The 21716-nt window shown below is 44.2% G+C and overlaps 1 protein-coding gene across 1 annotated transcript in view; it reads right to left on the reverse strand.

The window, feature by feature from the left end:
* LOC124596640 overlaps nucleotides 1-21716 on the reverse strand; it is a 178581-nt gene that overhangs the window by 130503 nt on the left and 26362 nt on the right. The window contains exons 2-3 of the mRNA XM_047135868.1: nucleotides 15063-15202; nucleotides 6513-6575 (exon numbers count right to left, since the gene is read on the reverse strand). Coding sequence (XP_046991824.1) covers nucleotides 6513-6575; nucleotides 15063-15202 — 203 coding nt within the window. The remainder of the gene's footprint in view (nucleotides 1-6512; nucleotides 6576-15062; nucleotides 15203-21716) is intronic.

Below are 21716 nucleotides of genomic sequence, written 5' to 3' on the forward strand. Positions count from 1 at the left end.
TACGTAGATAAACAAAAGCTCTTTGCAAAATATGCTCATCACTGATCACGCTACACCAAGTAACTGTTATTCTCAATTCGTTACAAAACTTTTTTTTTTTTCAGTTACATCCTTTCCTTGTTTATAGCACAAACCGATGTACCATACATTAACATACAAATTTCCTCGTATTTCCCAAGATACATTCTGCAAACGTCTCGCTGAAAAATTCTTGATTCTCAGTTTTTCAAAGGCACACATTGTTCTAAAAGCCTTGCATGGCACATTTCTCAGATTCCGTTCTCTTCAAGAGGTTTCATAGCGTTAATGAGCGAGAACACAGAATATCCGACCGTAAGACCCCCCCCCCCCCCCCCCTTCAGAACTGCTGCAGTTTCTTGGCACTTATGTTACTTGGCTCAGGAAACTGAAAAACATATCACACATCCCAGTGCTTTCAAAATCAATTCACTCAAATTATAGACGGCACCTACCCAAAAACACCTCACCCGCGTTTCACACACAGTTCGGCACGTATCAGATAGCCCGCATTTCCTTAACGATGTAATTGTCTGCTGGATTTTTCTCCATTCTCTGTAACATAAACTATGTCCAGGTTTTTGAGTCTTCTGACTGGTTTGATGCGGCCCGCCACGAATTCCTCTCCTGTGCCAACCTCTTCATCTCAGAGTGGCACTTGCAGCCTATGACCTCAATTATCTGCTGGATGTATTGCAGTCTCTGTCTTCGTCTACAGTTTTTGCCCTCTAGAGATCCCTCTAGTACCATGGGACTCAGTCCCTGACATCTTAACAGATGTACTATCATCCTGTCCCTTCTCCTTGTCAGTGTTTTCCAGATACTCCTTTCCTCTCGGATTCTGAGCATAACCTCCTCATTCCTTACCTTATCAGTCCACCTAATTTTCAACGTTCGCCTGTGGCATCACATCTCAAATGCTTCGATTCTCTTCTGTTCCGGTTCTCCCACAGTCCATGTTTAACTACAATACAATGATGTGCTCCAAACTACATTCTCAGAAATTTCTTCCTCAAATTGAAGCCTGTGTTTGACACCAGTAGATTTCTCTTGGCCACGAATGCCCTTTTTGCCAGTGCTAGTGTGTTTTTGATGTCCACCTTGCTCCGAACCTTTGCCTAGGTAGCAGCATTCCTTAACTTCATCTTCTTCGTGACCATCAATCCCGATGTTAAGTTTCTCGCTGTTCTCATTTCTGCTACTTCTCATTACTTTCGTCTTTTTTTCGATTTACTCTCAATCCATACTCTGTTCTCATTAGAGTTCCCACTCCATTCATCAGATCATGTAATACTTCTTCACTTTCACTCAGGATAGCAATGTCATCACCTAATCGTATCACTGATGCCCTTTGACCTTGAATTTTAATTCCACTGGTGAACCTTTATTTTATTTCCATCATTGCTTCTTCGATGTACAGATTGAACAATGGGGGCTAAAGAGTACATCTCTGTGCAGTATTAGGATTTAATCACACGAGATGGTTAGTTGCGGAGAACAGGCTCGGTTTAGTGAAGCATGGGGAAGGAAATCCTTTTCAAACTAACCATTTCGGCATTTTATTCGACGCTGTGACTTTTTGTAAAGCGCTAGGAAGCCATTTACTTCTTTCTGTTTGGAGGGGATGTAGATCAAAAACAAAGTGCTCGGGTTAGGAAGGATGTGACACAGGGTTGCAGTCTTTTTCTCCTATTGTTCAGCGTAGTACCAATGACAGAAATAAAAGATAAGATCACAATTGGGATTAAAATCCATATCAGTACCAAGATTTGCTAATGACTTTGGTATATTCACTGAAAGCGAGGGAGAGTTGCAGGTCACACTGAAGGGAATGTACTATCCTATGAGCACAGAATTTGGAGAGAGAGTAAACCGGAGGAACTGAGACACGAGATTACTGATAAACTTATTTCAAAACTGTCGTCAACGAAGTTAAGGAATTCTGCTACCTGGGAAGCGAAATAACGTTTGACAGACGAAGTAAGGAAGACATAAAAAGCAGACCAGCACAGGAAATGAGGCCATTTACGACCAACAGAACTCAACTAGTATCGAACACTGGCCTTAATTTGAGGAAGAAAAGAGATTGTACTTCCGGAGCACAGTGTTGTATGGAAACGAATAATGGACAGTGTGGAAATCGGAAGCGAATTGAAGCGTGGTGCTAGGCAAGACAGAAATTTTAATACATCAAACAGCTGGGACGTTGAGATTAACAGGTTGGCACTTAATGAGTAAACCGTGGCGGTCGGCATCAAACCAGTCACAAGAATGATGACTCGAATTAGAAATATGAACACTTCTGTAATTGTTCATAACGTTCTACATACATTCGGCAGATACTTCAACTTCTGACAATGTAATGTTTAGTTTGTCTATAGTGTTCGGAATTTAGACACCACTTACTACTTCGCCACTCGAACTGTCGTCCTATGGCTCTACCTCATTCCTTGCTAACATTACTGAGGCTGTCCTGAGAGACCACTGGGTCTAAGGTTCAAATAGTTCAAATAGCTCTGAGCACTATGCGACCTAACTTCTGAGGTCATCAGTCGCCTAGAACTTAGAACTAATTAAACCTAACTAACCTAAGGACATCACACACATCCATGCCCGAGGCAGGATTCGAACCTGCGGCCGTAGCGGTCGCTCGGCTCCAGACTGGGTCTAAGAGAAAGGATATTGCGATAAATTTAGATTACCCACGAGTTCAGAGGTTTCAGTGTGGGAGGAACGCTTCACTAGTTAAAGCTACGAATCACTCCAGATTGCGTTCTGCCTGCGAAAGCAGTGGATCCGTACTCAGATCGCTACCCATTACACAATTTTAGCTTGTTATTGTAATTTTCAGGCACACTTCTGTTCTGTCGCTTCTACCCATCTCTCTTGCCCCCCCCTCCCCTTTCTCTTGCCCGTCATCTGTTTGTATCAGTAATACCGAATACTCATGAAACAAGACAGTACAATCATTGAAGTTTGTCCGGACACTTCGTCGTTGTGTTGTTATACAGTACAACGTTTCGGACACAGTTACAAATGGCTTTCATCATAGTAGTGTGTTTACGAGGCCGCGCTGGAAATGAAGACCTCCGAATTTTATATTTATTTCTCAGCACGGTCACTTTGCTGATGAACCTTTTTTTCACAATGAGAGATCAGTTTGTTAATACCGACACGGTAGAATGTTTGATTTTGTTGACGCAGCCACGACATCGTCTCTGCTTGCACCGCTTCATCAACGTCACAGTGATGTCCTCGAAGGTTCTGGGAACAGATGAAAATCGGATGGGGCCAAGTCGAGACTGTATGGGGGGTGACTGATGACAGTGAACGCAAGGCATCGGTTTGTTGCAGGTGTTGCAGGGCTCGTGTGCGGTCGGGCATTGTCATGCTGAAGGAGTGGGAGCCCCATGTGTGGACGAACTCTGCTGGTTCGAAACCCGATTACAGCAGCTGTTTCTCACGCCCCGACGTAGTTACGTTACACACAGCCATGTTACACGCTACAATTCTGAGCCCTCTAATGGTAGATGGTTGCAAACATGTAGACGTGAAGAACAAAGACGTTGTATGTTAATAACGTTTATTTTATTTAAAAATCCTTAAGAGTTTTCACATAAAAAATTCGAAGGCATTACCTTTCAGCACATCCTTGTACTTCAGCATCAACACTGGCAGGAACATTGGTCTATATAACGAACGGATGAAACGATCATATGCACGAAAAAGTTTTACTGACGACAACAACAGTAATGAAAGCTTAGGCTCGTACCAATCTGTGTCAAATCTTTATTGATCCGTTAAGTCTTTTATTTTGGTGATGACAGCACACCGTACGTATTCATTGGCAAATGGTCATTGATCTTGTTTCCCCTACTTCCCTATATAATTTTTCATAAGTCCATCCTGATGTCAGTCCAGGTTACATGGTCAAATCTGGACATATGAAACCTTGTCTCGTGGAATTCACGGTCAAAAGATCTACAAACAAAGGCATTCCATCATTTCTGCGCCTGCACACCACTTTCTGAGAATTTCATTCTCAGGATGTCAGATGCCACACAGACTAACATCACTCGAATTCACTCGCAGCGTGGATTAGCCGCGCGGTCTAGGCGCTGCAGTCATGTACTGTGCGGCTGGTCCCGGCGGAGGTTCGATTCTCCCTCGGGCATGGGTGTGTGTGCGTGTCCTTAGGATACTTTAGATTAAGTAGTGTGTAAGCTTAGGGACTGATTACTTTAGCAGTTAAGTCCCATAATATTTCACAAACTTTTTTTTTTTTTTTTTTTTTTTTTTTTTTAATTCACTCGCAGCAGTAAGCAGGTTCTCGACTACGTGCTAGATTTCAGACGCTGTTGCAACATCTGAAGATAAACTTGCGTACAATTTTGAAACGCCTTGCGTCAAATAAGTAACTCTTTCAGACCCTCTGGCTACTATTGTGTACCTTAGCTTTTACAGTCTTAGCTGCAACAGAAGTATTTTTTCCCAATGGAAACCTGAGGTACACATTTGTGAAAGTTCAACCTTTCCATGATGCGCAAGTGCTGCCAACTATTGGGCATAACTATGAAAATATCAGCAAGTCAGTTTAGCGGTGCGCTGCATCTTGTGGCTACCAGTACACACACATGTGGTCGGTTTGCTATATTTCCCTGTATAACTGAATACTGTAACTGTTATTTTGCATTGAATGGTCGCTTTACTACTTATTACAATCGAAAATATTTCGTAAACAGTTATTTTAGTCCATAAAATGAAGCCAAGTGTTCAAATTATGTTTTGAAAGCGGGTATATATTTTTGATTAAATCTTGCATCTAAAATAATTAAAAAGTCACCTACTAGAATTATCACAGGAATGAAAATTATCCTTCCTCCAGAAAAAATTCAGGTCTGAAACGTTTAAGTAAGAAGCTGCTCCGAAGTGGCAGGTAACAGTCTGCCTGATACTATTATTATTGTTTGGTCGCTATAGAAAACGGTCAGTTAGCTCACTTGTGTTTTTTTTCCTATTTTCCCAAAAAATCTGCATCTTAGAGCTATGTGTGTGCCGTTTACTTAGTGTGAGTGTGTCTTTGAGGGTCAGGCTGCTTTCGGTTAGTTGTTTAGACCTGACTCAATAAAGAGTCCATCTTCTGTCTGCGTGTAGTCTACGTAGTTTGATAAATATACAAAATTAGATCATCAGCCACCTATTAGAAATCAGCCGCTTCCATTTTTAATATCTGCGTTATTGTGTTAGTACTATTAGTTAAAAGTTTTAAAGAATTAGTTGTTTATGGCATGTGCTATTGTTAAGACCTTAAACCGTCCTCACACGGAACACGAAAGCGAACGTGGACATGGACCTGGACCAGTTTTGTGACGAAACAACGTAAACAATTCACGTTGCGCAGCATACCCAAACGTGAAATACAGAAACGGACGCTTCGAAAACTTTATGCGTGAACAGGAACGTTGCCAATCAGACGTGTAAGATGGGTTTCCGCGTCACAAGCACACCTTAGAAGACACCATATTCAACACTGACAATTGTAGTTTAAGCACGCATTTGGTGTGTTTTATTTTACAAATTATCTACTGTGATTATATGCTGACTCAAAGCGATAGAAGACTGAGGAACTTTCGGAGGTACTTTGATTCTAGAATTACTTGTTACAACAAAATAATTGGAAACAATGTACTGGTTGTAAGTATTTCGTATTGTAACTATAGAAGTACGTCTCCTCAAGGACCGGTGCACTGAAGATTTGTAAAAAAACACATCATTTCTGGATGATTTTGTTGTAATTAAGAATCAGTGACATAATGGCGGTTAAATCCTTTCGGAGGTTGTAAGATCAGACGCAGACTCAGATAACATTTGTCAACAGCAGTGTAGCGGACACACTCGCGGACTGTGCCTGTCGTCATTACACTTGCCGCAATCTGTTTTTTTTTTTTCCTTCATTTGACGTTTTTAAGATTCTGGAGCTTCCTCTTCAGGAGTGAGTTAATTTTATTTAATGAATGTGGCCAGGTGACATGGACAAACGAATTGCAACATCTCTATCTATGCCACCTGTTCAGTACAGACTAGTATACGAACATAAATGACGTATGCATTTTAACAGAGTTCGCGTAGCTGTTTTAGAAGCCCGCTTGTTTCGTAAGTAACTGTGTGATTGCACGCCCGACGAAGTCGACAACTCCTGCTGGAGAGCACTGCGTTCCCAAATGACGACGAGGAGCAGTACGTTCTTGAGTGTGCACCAACCGCGATGGAAACCACATTTGGTGTGCTTCACGTTGAGAAACACATCCCGTGTGAGGACGTCATTAGCAGCTCTTTCAAAAGTAGTGTCACTCGCGCTACATTATCGAAACCCTTTGCTCCATTACGTATCGTCTACGACAGGGAATTGTGTGAGTGAGAGGCACAAATTACATAGTATTAGCACAGCCACCCGTTCACCCACCGTCCCAGCCCCCTTGGTTTGGTTACATTACCTCACACTGATATTGGCGTGGCGGCATAATGATGGGCCCAGAAGATATCGTCCCGCCTGCCATCTGAAAAGTACATAAAATATGCGAATCTGAGTTCTCAAGTCATAACATAGTAGGGCAGTGGGAGAAGAAACATAGTTTTCGAGAAAATTATCTTGATTATCAACGCTGAATCGATCTGTAGACTATGTACTGTATATGTAAGAAAATCTTTCATATAAATGAGACTTGGCAATGAAATTGCTCTAAACCATTTATGGGTGTCCATGAGATTAATAGTAAAATATTTTGTGGAATTAGAATAAACTGTAACCTGAACGACAAAAAATACTGTAATACGAAATATTAATTGCATTCATTTATTGAATATACGTTTCTTAACATTTTATCTATTTATATTAGATATTTATTTATAATAAATATTTTATATTGTAATGCTCTGTTCAGAATCAACAAAAATTCAGCTAATGTTAGAAAATACACTGTTTAACTTAATGAAATATTAATCATTCTCAAAAAGACTTCTTGGATAGAAAACGCCTAATCCAGTGCCCTCACATCCAAAATATATCAACTGATAAGGCAGTCATAAGTCATAATTTGGAGGAAATGACCAACTTTGAAAGAAATTCTGTATTCGGAGGGTGGTTTTTTTTTGTTTTGTTTTTTGTTTTTATAGAAAACTGGAGAGTCCAAAATTTAGCTCCCAAAGTGACTGTACCGGGAAGTTTATATCGGTGTGCTATAAAGATGAATTGGTGGTAGGCATGTTAAGACAGATGAACGAAAAAGTGCCAAACAGGGAAATGCTGTCATCGAAATCGATACACTACTATGCTAACGATTAAAAACTGGATTGCAGTTTTTATCTCATCACTAACAACACGACGATTATGAACGAGCACATGAATGAAGAAATGAATCTGGAACCATATATGCCTGGTACTAAAATAAGCAATTTTGAAAGTTTCTCTGAAATTCAGTTACGATAAGACTAAAGTAATGTAGAATTAATACACCGAAATACAAACATTTCAAACTGACACCGAAGAAATTGTTTTTTTTTCCTTTTTTTGCATGGACGAAATGAAGAAAATAACTGGACGGGCGTTTAAAGAGAACAAAATTGGCTAGGAGTGCTTTTGGTAAGCAGGCTTCGAAAAGGCTGCTGCCAGTGTGTCCTTATTGGTTAGTTTACACTCAGTGTGTTATAAAAAGGGGATGGTGATGGGCAGGTTGTGGCAGCCAATAAAAATCTTTGCTGAATTGTAAGAGAAGAGAAAAGACAGAATCGATTACCAAATGCAGTGTGGATACACGATATTAGCGAACATACAAGGACCATCGTCAACGGCCTTGCCGCGTTGGATACACAGGTTTCCGTCATCTCACCGAAGATACAGAGCGTCGGGCGTGGCCGGTGCTTGAATGGGAGACCATCCCGGATCCCGTCCGATGTTTGCACCTTTCCCTTCGTCTTAAAAGCAAAAGAGAGGAAAGGTGGTGGTACAAAGTTGCTTATCACGTTTCTTTGCGCTAATGTCCCGGATTAAAATTTAAATCTCTCCACAATGTGTCATAAAATAACAAACGGCACTGTTGACAACGATTTATCAGTCGGATGGGAACGTTAAGCTGGGTGTTTCCCTTTGCGCCTCTGGAGAGGAGCAGGCTGGGTCGCGGCAACACGTTTCACCCACTCCCTGCCCCTCATCCTACGAATCCAGTATTAAACTCTAGTCTACACGCACTCTGCCGTCATCCACACAACACAGACACACCTCTGAAATTTCAAAATACGTCAGAGGAAAACAGCAATGAACGGCAATGCAGGATTCCAGGTTTAACTCCCCCAAGCTTCATACCCTGCCAATGCGATCACTTTCTGACAGGACCATCAGGGACTCCAGAGCATTTAGAAATGTAGTCGAGCCCTTCATTCAGCATTTCCTAGATCGCAGTTAAATGCTGTCGCCGAAATTGATACACTTTTGTGGTAACGATTAAAAACTGAAACGCACTTTCTGCTACCCTTATAATCAGTAACATGGTATTTATGACAACTTATACCGCCGGCCGGAGTGGCTGAGCGGTTCTAGGCGCTTCAGTCTGGAACCGCGCGACCGCTACGGTCGCAGGTTCGAATCCTACCTCGGGCATGGATGTGTGTGATGTCCTTAGGTTAGTTGGGTTTAAGTAGTTCTAAGTTCTAGGGGACTGATGACATCAGAATTTAAGTCCAATAGTGCTCAGAGCCATTTGAACCATTTGAACAACTGATACCGATACGTATCAAATGATACACAACGTCGATGAATAAAATCTGGAAACATCTGCGCTTGTTGCGACAGGTGACGGGATAAGCATGTGAGCTGGGCCTGGTTTGGGAGAACAATAACCTCGGCGGAAGCCAGTCCGTGCCTGAAATGGAAAGTTAGCGCAGAGGCGTGATCCGAATGTATACGGCACTACGACAGACAGCTGCTCGGGCCTGAGGTGTACTAACGCGAGTGAGTATCTTAGCAGAGACAGTCCACTAAGATAACGAGATAAGTGGGGGTGATAAAACTTGAGGGCGAGTCTAAAGGTCGTGCGATACTTAGTGCTGGGTGGGCTCAACAGCCAAAATTGGAAAAAGTTTCTTTTATTTCCAACCACTGGCCACCATCTCACTGTGCGGAGTGAGTTTTGTGCGTATGATTTTATTTTGTATAGGTTACTGTAACGAGAAGGTATAAACTGTTTTTACTGAGTTTGGTTTCTTGACGATGAGGACGAAAGAGAAAGGGGAGGGGGCAACTTGGTGCGGGTTCAAATGGTTCAAATGGCTCTGAGCACTATGGGACTCAACTGCTGAGGTCATTAGTCCCCTACAACTTAGAACTAGTTAAACCTAACTAACCTAAGGACATCACAAACATCCATGCCCGAGGCAGGATTCGAACCTGCGACCGTAGCGGTCTTGCGGTTCCAGACTGCAGCGCCTTTAACCTCACGGCCACTTCGGCCGGCCCTTGGTGCGGGCTCATGACCCAGTTCTCTCGAACAATACCAGCACATCAACAGTGCCATACGCCTTCGCAACATGAGATACAGTACCGAAGTTAGGTATTAAATCCAGGACACTGGCGAAAAGTCTTCTGATTACAACTTCATTACTTCTCCTTCCTTTGCCGGTCTAATATTGGTCTGAAACGTACTTCATCACTACTATTTAACTTGGTCAAGTTCATCACGAGACATTTATTTGAATTCTGGACTTCAGTCATTTTGAATCATAAGAATGAGATTAATAACAGTGCACCGTAAACACACTAAACTCCAGCACGTAGCATATGTTCGGAAAGTTGGCTAAATCGGGCTCTGCTCCATCATCTCTCAACGACGAACGCTCATAACTTCTACGAGATTTAAGGTCAAGATTACGGAAGCGATAGAGGCTAATAGACTACATACATCGAGATAAGGAACCAATGTTCTAAAATGTATATATAATTTTCCACTGATATATACAACTTACCCATACCCATTATAGCAACAGTTTGTCCAAAGCGACGACCACCCGTCTCGAGGCATACGTTGTAAATAACCTACTGACTCTGGGATCAAAATCATCTTGACTCATTTGTTGCACACTTTTTTTTTTTGTTTTTTTTTTTTTTTTTTTAAGAAAGGAGTGTAATGCTCCTCCAACAGGAGTCTCCATACTAAATGATTCCAACTCCTTGTAAGTTGGAAAGTTTAGCTATTGGTGGGTCCAGAAAGTTATCTTTGCTAATAAGAACAAAAGGGTACAGCTCTCATCATTTTCTATGGTTTCCTCCTAGAAGGTTGACTCTTGTATTGTCAACCATGTGGTAACATATTCATTGATCTTGTCATTGTTGCTACATTTTTGACTACCAAGAAACATTTTCAAGTGCAAAAAAAGATTAATGTCACTGTGGGCAAGATCAAAATTGTGCCGATTGTGGTCAAAGCTACTGCAGCTGAAGCCCAAAGTCCTGTCGGAGTTGGCACGTTCTGTAAGCAGTGTGAGAGCGGGCATTGTCACGAACCAAAATAATACCGTTTGTGATCCTCGGGCGGTGCTTATTCCGTTTCGCGCCAAGCCGTTTCCTAAAGGTCTCGTAGTAAACATTTGCACTGATTTTTTACAATTTGCGGTAGAAAATGCTACTGTTGAATGCCATGACTATCCCAAAGGACTGTGCACACACCTTTCCGAGCTATGAAGATTTCCTTGACTTCTGTCTTTACTGGTAGCGCAGTGTACCTCCATTCCACTGACTATCGTTTCGACCGATGCCTTTCGTAAGCAACTCATGTCTTCTCCCTGGTATCTATCTTGGTTAGAAAATTATAACCATCTTTGTTGTAACATATCAGACAGTCAAATTGTGTTGGTCTGTAAGAGGTTCTGGCACTCAACGAGCACACAGCTTTAAAAACTTCAAAACTAAACTCCTCCGGAGCAGGCCATGAAGGCCCAACGGTACCGACCAGCCGCCGTGTCATCCTCAGTCATAGGCGTCGCTGGATGATGCGGATATGGAGGGGCATGTGGTCAGCACACCGCTCTCCCGGAGCCGCTACTTCTCACACAAGTAGCTCCTCAGATTGTCTCACAAGGGCTGAGTGCACCCCGCTGGCCAACAGCGCTCGGCAGATGGGATGGTCACCCATCCAAGTGCTAGTCCAGCCCGACAGCGCTTAACTTTGGTGATCGGCCAAAAAAACAGATCCTGTAAACTTATGGTTTTTCTTTACAATGTTTTCAACTGAACGAAACACTTCTTCATTAACCAAATTTGGACGTGCAATTATGTCTTCATCGTCCACTTTACCACGTCCTTCAGTGAACTGTCGGTGTTATCTCCTTAGCATTGAATTATTCATGGCATTTTCTACGGAAAACTCGCAGATCTGTCAATGAATATCGGCTGGTTCAGTGTTCTTCCCATTCAGAAAACGAACTTCATATCTAAACTCACAAGCGGCGGTATTTCCAGTTCTGGTCACCAGTCTAAAGAAGTGCTGCACAGCATAAACAACACACTGAGAACTGGTGTCATCTCCTTCCCCTTGACTCAAAACAACTACTGCATATGCATCTGTCTACGATAGCAGCTATGTTCCGAAAAGAAATTCAAACGTAACTTTGTTTCTGGACGTACCTCGTGTTCACAGGGGTACGTTTCTTCCAATCAAGATGACGCTACTTGGAAGACTTTGCTCTGTACATTCGTTGGACTTTTCGGGCGGTGCATCCTGCTGCACACATTAAATGAGTACCTGCATGTAGTGTCTTCGACAAACTACGTTCATCAGTTGACATAACCACACAGAGGTTCGCAACTTCCTTTCTTTATCTCGTAAGTTTATACTTAAATCTTATAAATATGTAGTCCCCTGTTTTGTGTGGTATTACAGTAGTGGCACCCCACACGAACATTCGAAGACTCGATCAGCGCCAAGACCCATAAGAGCCTGAGTGCACCGAGTAGATTACTAGTTAAGCTGCATAGTTCAGCGTGCACAACAATGGCAGCAGGCAACCACGAAGCCTTCAACTTGCATACAATAGAAACAGAAGAATAGTACACAGGTGTGGTTAATTTCCTAGCTTCCGTGGCTGTAATATTTAACCAATTTTCTTTCATTTCCTTCTGTTGTAGTCATTATGACATATTAAAAGTCTCTGTGGTTGCATATTGAACAATAGTGGGTTTTAATATAGTGTCACTTGCGTGTCAAACCTCCCAGAATACAGGTAAATGCGGTCAAGAAAATTTGAACGAAGGTCAAATTGATCACAGCAATGTAGTAGATCAATTGCACTCAGAGAAATTCTAGACTCTGACAGTGGGACTCGAAAAATGAAACACAAACAGAGTCCATTACGCTGGGCCGCCGGCCGTTGTGGCCGAGCGGTTCTAGGCGCTTCAGTCTGGAACCGCGCGACCGCTGCGGTCGCAGGATCGAATCCTGCCTCGGGCATGGATGTGTGTGAGGTCCTTAGGTTAGTTAGGTTTAAGTAGTTCTAAGTTCTAGGAGACTGATGACCTCAGATGTTAAGTCCCATAGTGCTCAGAGCCATTTTTTTACGCTGGGCCCTAGAAACGCCCTCAGCCATTTCAAAAATCAAAAATTCTCGAGATGTGAGTTAAAAGACACGAAGGTCAAACAAATCATGCCAATTTCAAAAACTCCATTATAAGGCTTCTAATTTAAAACACCAACCAGCCACAGCTTTGGTTTAAGAAGGTGTATTTAAACCAAACTGTTACCGGCTTCGGATTTATTTCAAATCTTTCTTCAGGTTCTTTCGCTGCTTATATGAAGGAGGGACACGTTTCGTAAATGTTAGGTTTTTGAAATGTGGAACATATATGCTGGTATGAAACGGAAAATACTGTGTGCTCAAGCAGTTTCCCGAGAATTTAACAACACTCACATAGAGCTAGAGAAAAAACATGGAAATTTTAAAATGTTTAATAGAAGTAAACGACAAGTTCATGACACAGAAGTATACATCACTGCAGAAAACGTGTAACGACAGCAAAACGAGGCCCCCAATAAAAAAGAAAATAAAAAAAATCTGTAAGAGCCTTCTGAAGATACTTGGGTCATAATTAAAAGTCCAGTTACTCACGTAGGTCCAGTATGGGCTGTAATTATCGTATGGCAACAGAACTTTGTAGATATGATCATGCAATGTGTGCAACCAATTTACGCTGGAAAAAAATTAGTTTCAGTTTTGGCCACCGGGTGCCAATCTGGCGCTGTACAACAGCTCATCGACGTCTCTTGTGCTCATATTCAAAAAACTGTGTGGGCGGCGATTAATAGTAAGATGATCATTATGCCTTTCTCAATTTGTTAAAATTCATGGTGAAACCTTCAGCTATCATTTATTTGCATAATTCCCTATAAGTTTGGGTCAATAACTATTATCAAGGTTACCTGGCAAGAATGGCAGGAAATTTATAGCATAATTTGTTCAAATTTGCAGCTGAATATGCGACCTGCAAACATACCTTCCTCATTTGTTTCTCCATTTTTGCCTATGTCCCGTTCCTAATCCATTACATCTGGGAACATTTCTGTGCGTCTTTTTTGTATTGAGACTAACTTTTTTCAGCGTAAATCACTTCTGCATTAACGCATTAGAATATTTAGCGTAGCCGGCCGGAGTGGCCGTGCGGTTCTAGGCGCTACAGTCTGGAACCGAGCGACCGCTACGGCCGCAGGTTCGAATCCTGCCTCGGAAATGGACGTGTGTGATGTCCTTAGGTTAGTTAGGTTTAATTAGTTCTAAGTTCTAGGCGACTGATGACCTCAGAAGTTAAGTCGCATAGTGCTCAGAGCCAGTTGAACCATTTGAACCATATTTAGCAAATTTCTCTGACATACGCTAACTACAGCCGACAGTGGACCGCTGTGAGTACCTGCACTTCAATTATGACCTCTCGGCACAATTTTAATCAATCTGAAACCGATTTGAGACAAACAAAATTTGTTACATCATTATTTGTGTAATGCAGGCAACAGGCTGCTATAAGATTTAACCAGACTGTGGGTGTCGTCATCACAAAATACAAATACAGTTACGATTAGTGACAAGTGAAAACAGATTTGCAGGTCACATGCCCTGGTCATAAAAAATAACTTCTAAAATCACATTTAAAATCATATCAAAATTACAGGTATTGGAACTGACAAATACCATCGTTATGTTGTTCCAGTACCTGTAATATTTATATGGGTTTAGTTTTACGAGTAAATGATTACGGTATTTTGGTAGTAAATCTATTTTCCGCTGTCACCGCATGTAATTGTCTTTGGTTTTCTTCTGATGAAGACACTTAGTGTCAAAACCAGGTCGGGTGAAATCTTGTTGCAAGCTGCTGGCTGTGTAATATAAACCATACGCTTGCACGGTTGCTGGCAAGGAGTTATGCTTAAAATCGTTTCTTATACCATATTTGTCGCTGGCTGCTGTTTTAAATTGTAATTAGATTACAGTCATCGTTCTCATAAAGTCTACTTTCGACAGGATAGCATCAAATATTCCAGTTTCCACAGGAACAATATGGTTCGCCCCTACTTCAACAGAGCTCGCCAAGTGTATGTAACAAACTGAGTGGAGCTCGGTCCTTTAGAGGAAAGAATCCGGTGTAGTCGGCCTTTCCCGGTGCGAAGACAAGCCCACTGAGCTGAAGCGCGATTCGCGGCGCACAAAGGCGTCGTTAATAAGGCCCTCTGCGGCGGTTCCCGCGAGCTGAGTGACTCCACTGCCACCCCCACCCCCAACCGACACCTCTGGCGGCAAGCGGAGGGGTGGCTTTGGCCTGGCGGACTAATTTGGACCGCGGGGGCGGCGGCGGCGGCAGGGAGAGCGCCCCCTCGTTATAAGTTTTATTCGGGGCGGCGGCGGCAGCGGCGGCACACACCCTGCTTCCCGCCCCCAGCGGTGTTGACTCGCGGCCCCGCCAGCAGCCGCCGGGACTTCCCCGTCGCCTCACACAGGCGAACCGCCGAGTTTACTCTCCTCCCCGGGCGCCGGCAGCCACCGGGGTGCGGCGTGTCGCGGTCTGCGCCGGCAACTCGATGCTGCTGATGGGGCACGCCGCTTGCAGGTCGGGTGTCGCGAACCACGAGTAATGTGGCACCGTCCCGGCCTTCACCTTTAACGTGGAGAGCAGCACTAGGAGTGAACAACTCCCTACACCTCCTGAATCCATTAAGTGCCTCACAGAAGTAACGATAAAGGCTGTTGCTATAGTAATGCGATTTACTTTACAGTAGTGATGGACTCATCTGGTTCGGTTACACCTATTTTTTGTTGTGATTCATAACAGTCTTAAAACATATTTTACAAATTTACTGTGTCTATTTTATGTTATACCTCTTACTGCTGTTCTCGCAACAGCTGTTAGGGTGGATAAAATGCACTACTGGCCCTTAAAATTGCTACACCACGAAGATGGTCTGGAGCCGAGCGACCGCTACGGTCGCAGGTTCGAATCCTGCCTCGGGCATGGATGTGTGTGATGTCCTTAGGTTAGTTAGGTTTAAGTACTTCTAAGTTCTAGGGGACTGGTGACCATAGCTGTTAAGTCCCATAGCGCTCAGAGCCATTTGAACCATGGCTGAACCATGGCTGCGGTTACCCTTGACGCTGCGTCACAGACAGGAGCGCCTGCGATGGTGTACTCAACGACGAACCTGGGTGCACGAATGGTAAAACTTCATTTTTTCGGATTAATCCAGGTTCCGTTTACAGCATCATCATGGTCACATGCGTGTTTGGCGACATCTTGCTGAACGCACATTGGAAGCGTGTGTTCGTCATCGCCATAGTGGCGTATCACCCGGCGTGATGGTATGGGGTGCCATTGGTTACACGTCTCGGTCATCTCTTGTTCGCACTGACGGCACTTTGAACAGTGGACGTTACATTTCAGATGTGTTACGACCCGTGGCTCTACCCTTCATTCGATCCCTGCGAAACCCTACATTTCAGCAGGATAATGGACGACCGCATGTCGCACGTCCTGTACGGGCCTTTCTGGATACAGAAAATGTTCGTTGCTGCCCTGGCCAGCACATTCTCCAGATATGTCACCAACTGAAAGCGTATGGTCGATGGTAGCAGAGCAACTGGCTCGTACAATATGCCGTGGTATCGTGTTGAAGCTGCATGGGCAGTTGTACCTGTACACGCCATCCAAGCTCTGTTTGACTCATTGCCCAGGTGTATCAAGGCCGTTAGTACGGTCAGAGGTGGTTGTTCTGGATCTGATTTCTCAGGATCTATGCACCCAATTTCCGTGAAAATGTAATCACATGTCAGTTGTAGTATAATATATTTGTCCAATGAATACCCGTTTATCATCTGCATTTCTTCTTGGTGTAGTAATTTTAATGACCAGTTGTGTAGAACTGGCCCGGAAAATATATGTGCTGTAGGTGAGACAACCCGAACATCCCACAAATGTTCAATGGGATTCATACCAGGTGATCTGGGTGTCCATATTAGCTCTATTCGTTCAGAATATTCTTCAAATTAATCGCAAACAGTTGTGGCCCAGCGACATGACATCCTATGCATGGAAGAAAATGGTCTCCAAAAAGCCAGTCAATGATCTGTTCTGTTGGACCGTGTAATCACAGCCCACACTATTATGGAGCAACCAGCACTTTGCACAGCACCTTGTTGACAACTTGGGTCCATGGTTTCTTGGGGTCTGCGACACGCTGGAACCCTACCATCGGCTCTTACCAGCTGAAATCGGGACCTATCCGATCATGCCATGATTTTCCAGTCGTCTAGCGTCCAACTCAAGTGGTCACGAACTCAGGAGAGGAGCTGCAGGCTATGTCGTGCTGTTAACGGCAAAGGCACTCGCCTCGCACTTCTGCTTCCATAGCCCACTAACGCCAAACTTCGTCGCGCCGACCAAACGGATACGTTCGTCGTGCGTCCCACATTGATTTCCGCGGTTACTTCACGCCGTGTTGCTTGTCTGTAAGAACTGACAACTATACGCAGAGGCCACTGCTCTCGGTCGTTAAGTGAACGTCATCGGCCTCTACATTTTCTGTGGTGAGAGGTAATTCGTGAAATTTGATATTCGCGGCACACTCTTAGATCTCGGAATACTGAATTCCCCAATGACAGCTGTTAATATCGATAAAACTGAACTAGCCCGGAAAATATGTCGTGCATCATAAGAGAAGCAACACAACTAACTTCAACATTCACGCCGAGAGCAAGTGATGTAAGTCGGAGTACCTACACTCCTGGAAATTGAAATAAGAACACCGTGAATTCATTGTCCCAGGAAGGGGAAACTTTATTGACACATTCCTGGGGTCAGATACATCACATGATCACACTGACAGAACCACAGGCACATAGACACAGGCAACAGAGCATGCACAATGTCGGCACTAGTACAGTGTATATCCACCTTTCGCAGCAATGCAGGCTGCTATTCTCCCATGGAGACGATCGTAGAGATGCTGGATGTAGTCCTGTGGAACGGCTTGCCATGCCATTTCCACCTGGCGCCTCAGTTGGACCAGCGTTCGTGCTGAACATGCAGACCGCGTGAGACGACGCTTCATCCAGTACCAAACATGCTCAATGGGGGACAGATCCGGAGATCTTGCTGGCCAGGGTAGTTGACTTACACCTTCTAGAGCACGTTGGGTGGCACGGGATACATGCGGACGTGCATTGTCCTGTTGGAACAGCAAGTTCCCTTGCCGGTCTAGGAATGGTAGAGCGATGGGTTCGATGACGGTTTGGATGTACCGTGCACTATTCAGTGTCCCCTCGACGATCACCAGTGGTGTACGGCCAGTGTAGGAGATCGCTCCCCACACCATGATGCCGGGTGTTGGCCCTGTGTGCCTCGGCCGTATGCAGTCCTGATTGTGGCGCTCACCTGCACGGCGCCAAACACGCATACGACCATCATTGGCACCAAGGCAGAAGCGACTCTCATCGCTGAAGACGACACGTCTCCATTCGTCCCTCCATTCACGCCTGTCGCGACACCACTGGAGGCGGGCTGCACGATGTTGGGGCGTGAGCGGAAGACGGCCTAACGGTGTGCGGGACCGTAGCCCAGCTTCATGGAGACGGTTGCGAATGGTCCTCGCCGATACCCCAAGAGCAACAGTGTCCCTAATTTGCTGGGAAGTGGCGGTGCGGTCCCCTACGGCACTGCGTAGGATCCTACGGTCTTGGCGTGCATCCGTGCGTCGCTGCGGTCCGGTCCCAGGTCGACGGGCACGTGCACCTTCCGCCGACCACTGGCGACAACATCGATGTACTGTGGAGACCTCACGCCCCACGTGTTGAGCACTTCGGCGGTACGTCCACCCGGCCTCCCGCATGCCCACTATACGCCCTCGCTCAAAGTCCGTCAACTGCACATACGGTTCACGTCCACGCTGTCGCGGCATGCTACCAGTGTTAAAGACCGCGATGGAGCTCCGTATGCCACGGCAAACCGGCTGACACTGACGGCGGCGGTGCACAAATGCTGCGCAGCTAGCGCCATTCGACGGCCAACACCGCGGTTCCTGGTGTGTCCGCTGTGCCGTGCGTGTGATCATTGCTTGTACAGCCCTCTCGCAGTGTCCGGAGCAAGTATGGCGGGTCTGACACACCGGTGTCAATGTGTTCTTTTTTCCATTTTCAGGAGTGTATTTTACCGCTGCAGTTGCTGATTATGGGTCTAAGTGCATTACACTTCAAAGGCCATTCTGTTCCACACCCCCACCGCACCCTCCACACCGCCGGAAGTACGGAAGTAACCAATATACCTCACCTGTCTGCGTCCAGAGTAAATCCTACGTGCAAGTGTGAGAAGTTTTCCACATCTTTTCGTAGCGTGTATACGAGATGGAACGTGTGTACTAGCTGGTGTTCTAGAGGGATGTGGGAAACCACCTAGAAACTACATTCAGGCTGTACAGTTCACCCGCCCTCTTTCTTAGTCAGTTTCGCACAGCTTTAGTGCATGAAAAATTTTCCTGCTCAGTTTTATTTTGTGTAGCCTCTTCTTGTTTGTTAAATGTTGTACACACAAGGTGAGTAAGGAGGAAAGGCCCATGCCTTGAGGAGCGACAGTATTAGTGATTCTAAGCAGAAAATCATTACATGAACTATTCGGAAACTGAAGTCCGATCGGGCGCGAAATGGGAAGCACAGCGAAAATCCTATGAAACTTTGCACAGGTGTATTCGACAGTGTCTCCAGTATGACTGTCGATCGCGTTACGTCGCTCTTTTCAGTTCTGAGCTCAACGTAGATAAATAGCGTCTCCCACCAAGTATGAGGACCTGTTGAGAGATTTCGCCTAATGTGATGCAACCCACATAACATAACTGTCATGCGTTTCCTTCTTCATGACAATTCTCGGCCATACAATGCAGGGGCGATCAAGATCCTCCTGCAGCGTTCTCAATGGGAGGTGTTCTATCACGCACAATGCAACCCGCAATTGGCTCCCATTGAGTTTCATGTCTGCTCACATGTCCCGCTGGCTATGAAGACAACATTTTTGCACAAACAACGAGCTGTAGCCCAGCGTAGGGAATTGGTGGAAAGCAAAGGCGGCTACCTTCGATGACGAGCGTAGTGGAACGTTGGTACAACGCTACGACAAATGTCCAAGTCGGAGCGATAACTATTTTCACATTCGTTTCCACTTCGCAACCCATCGGACCTTACTTTCCGAATAGCCCTCGTATGTCCTTAACAGTTTCGGAGGAAATCAGGGTAAAAGGACAAACACAGATGTGAAAAATTGTGAGCTAATGTTTTGTTTGTGTTCATTTCCTCGCAAAAGGTGCTCAAAAAGTCCACTAGCAGCTGCAGTGTATTTTACAGAGAGCACACTCATGTAAAATACGAGCGAGAAGTTCCGTGTAGTAAGGAATATCTTGGCACGTCCGTAATTGGCGTTGCATCAATCTAACTGGTGACAAGTCAGTTGCCGTGAAGACATATCGGAAGCCTACTCCTGGAAGCAGCGGGCCCACTAAGTGAATTTGTTTGTGGGAAAAAAATGTGTGGTTTCAGAAAAATTACCTTTAGTCAGTAAGGAGCCTAAAGGATATACGACAGACGCCCATGATTTTCAAACAGTTGCATGTCCGATAGGATTACGTAAAGGTTTTATACGTTAATTTGTAGTTTTCTATTCAGAATCACCAAAATTATCACGCCAAAAAACACGTACCTTTCCTCCTGACTCGCGCTGTACAGATGAAATAAGAAACTGAGATCCTTACTACAAATGAGATGGTTGATATGGTATATGTATTGTATCTGCGAGAGCTCAACTGCCGTGGGGAATGGCAGAACAAGCGTTTCCTCGAGTTGCTCATGTGATGTGACTTCTTGCACTTTAGCAAAGAATGTGACGAGCGTTCAGGTCGGACTTCAATAGGTTTCCACGTGGCACTGCCAACACTGCGGCAACGTGCACCACTCAACGTGCAATCTCTCATTCAGCTTAGTCAGTTCGGGTGCGTTGCACACTGAAACGCAGGTGACATAGAGAGATAATTAATGTAAGTATTGTCCCAGCTACAATAATAAAAGTTTCCATGTTACTACGTAGTATGCTTGTTGTACTGCAGAAAATAAATTACGCATTCCATACAAAAATTAGTATTTGGACCACGAGTCTTGACGTCAAATACGCCGCAAAATTCGCGGAATATGAATGGGCATCTTAAATTTCTTTGAACCTGATACGTAAAACAACTTTTTCCCGCACAAACTGCATTTCATATATTCTTTATCACAAGCTGCGTAATGATTCAACAACTCTTTCGTCCGCGATCGGTTAATGTCGGTAGCGACAAGAAGTAAACCATTGGACAACCGGAGAAGATGTAGACACAAGAGTTGAATCTCTCTTTCGTCCTGTGAATCTTAAAATATTCTGGGAAATCTATAGTGACATAGGGTTAGTGCATTCATTCTCAACCATGTATAAGACACGGGCCAGAGATTCGCTTCTTCGACAATAGGTAGGTTACACATCTATATCGAGGCACACTAGTTTTTAGAAGTACGCCGTCGCGCGGGATTAGCCAAGCGGTCTGGGGTGCTGCAGTCACGGACTGTGCGGCTGGTCCCGGCGGGGGTACGGGTCCTCCCTCGGGCATGGGTGTGTGTGTTTGTCCTTAGGATAATTTAGGTTAAGTAGTGTGTAAGCTTAAGGACTGACGATCTTAGCATTTAAATCCCATAAGATTTTTAACAAAAAAGAAAAAGAAGTACGAACTCCGGGTAACAGATGGTACACAGAACTGGATTTTGGAATACTGCTTTCAGCTGTTGTAATATTGTCGATAACAGTCGAAATAACATGCAGTGTAAATATTGCAAAACAGATAGCGCGCAGTCTTTTTACTGGATTCCCAGCCAAATACTGATAACATTTTATAAATAACTTGTTATTTGTAACTCTTAAGTTACTCGTATTTCTTCCCAACCCTACTTCAGACTAACTATTTGCTACCGTGTTGTCTTGAGAAGCAAATACATTTCTGTACGAAACCAGTTTCGTGTTGGCTTACATATTCGCGATGGTATCCACGTATAAAAATCTCGCCCTCTAGCAGCTCCATATCAGAGTTTAAATTCGAGTTTTTTGAAAACATCTT

This window comes from Schistocerca americana, chromosome 2 (assembly GCF_021461395.2).
Source record: "Schistocerca americana isolate TAMUIC-IGC-003095 chromosome 2, iqSchAmer2.1, whole genome shotgun sequence".
Classification (NCBI taxonomy): domain Eukaryota; kingdom Metazoa; phylum Arthropoda; class Insecta; order Orthoptera; family Acrididae; genus Schistocerca; species Schistocerca americana.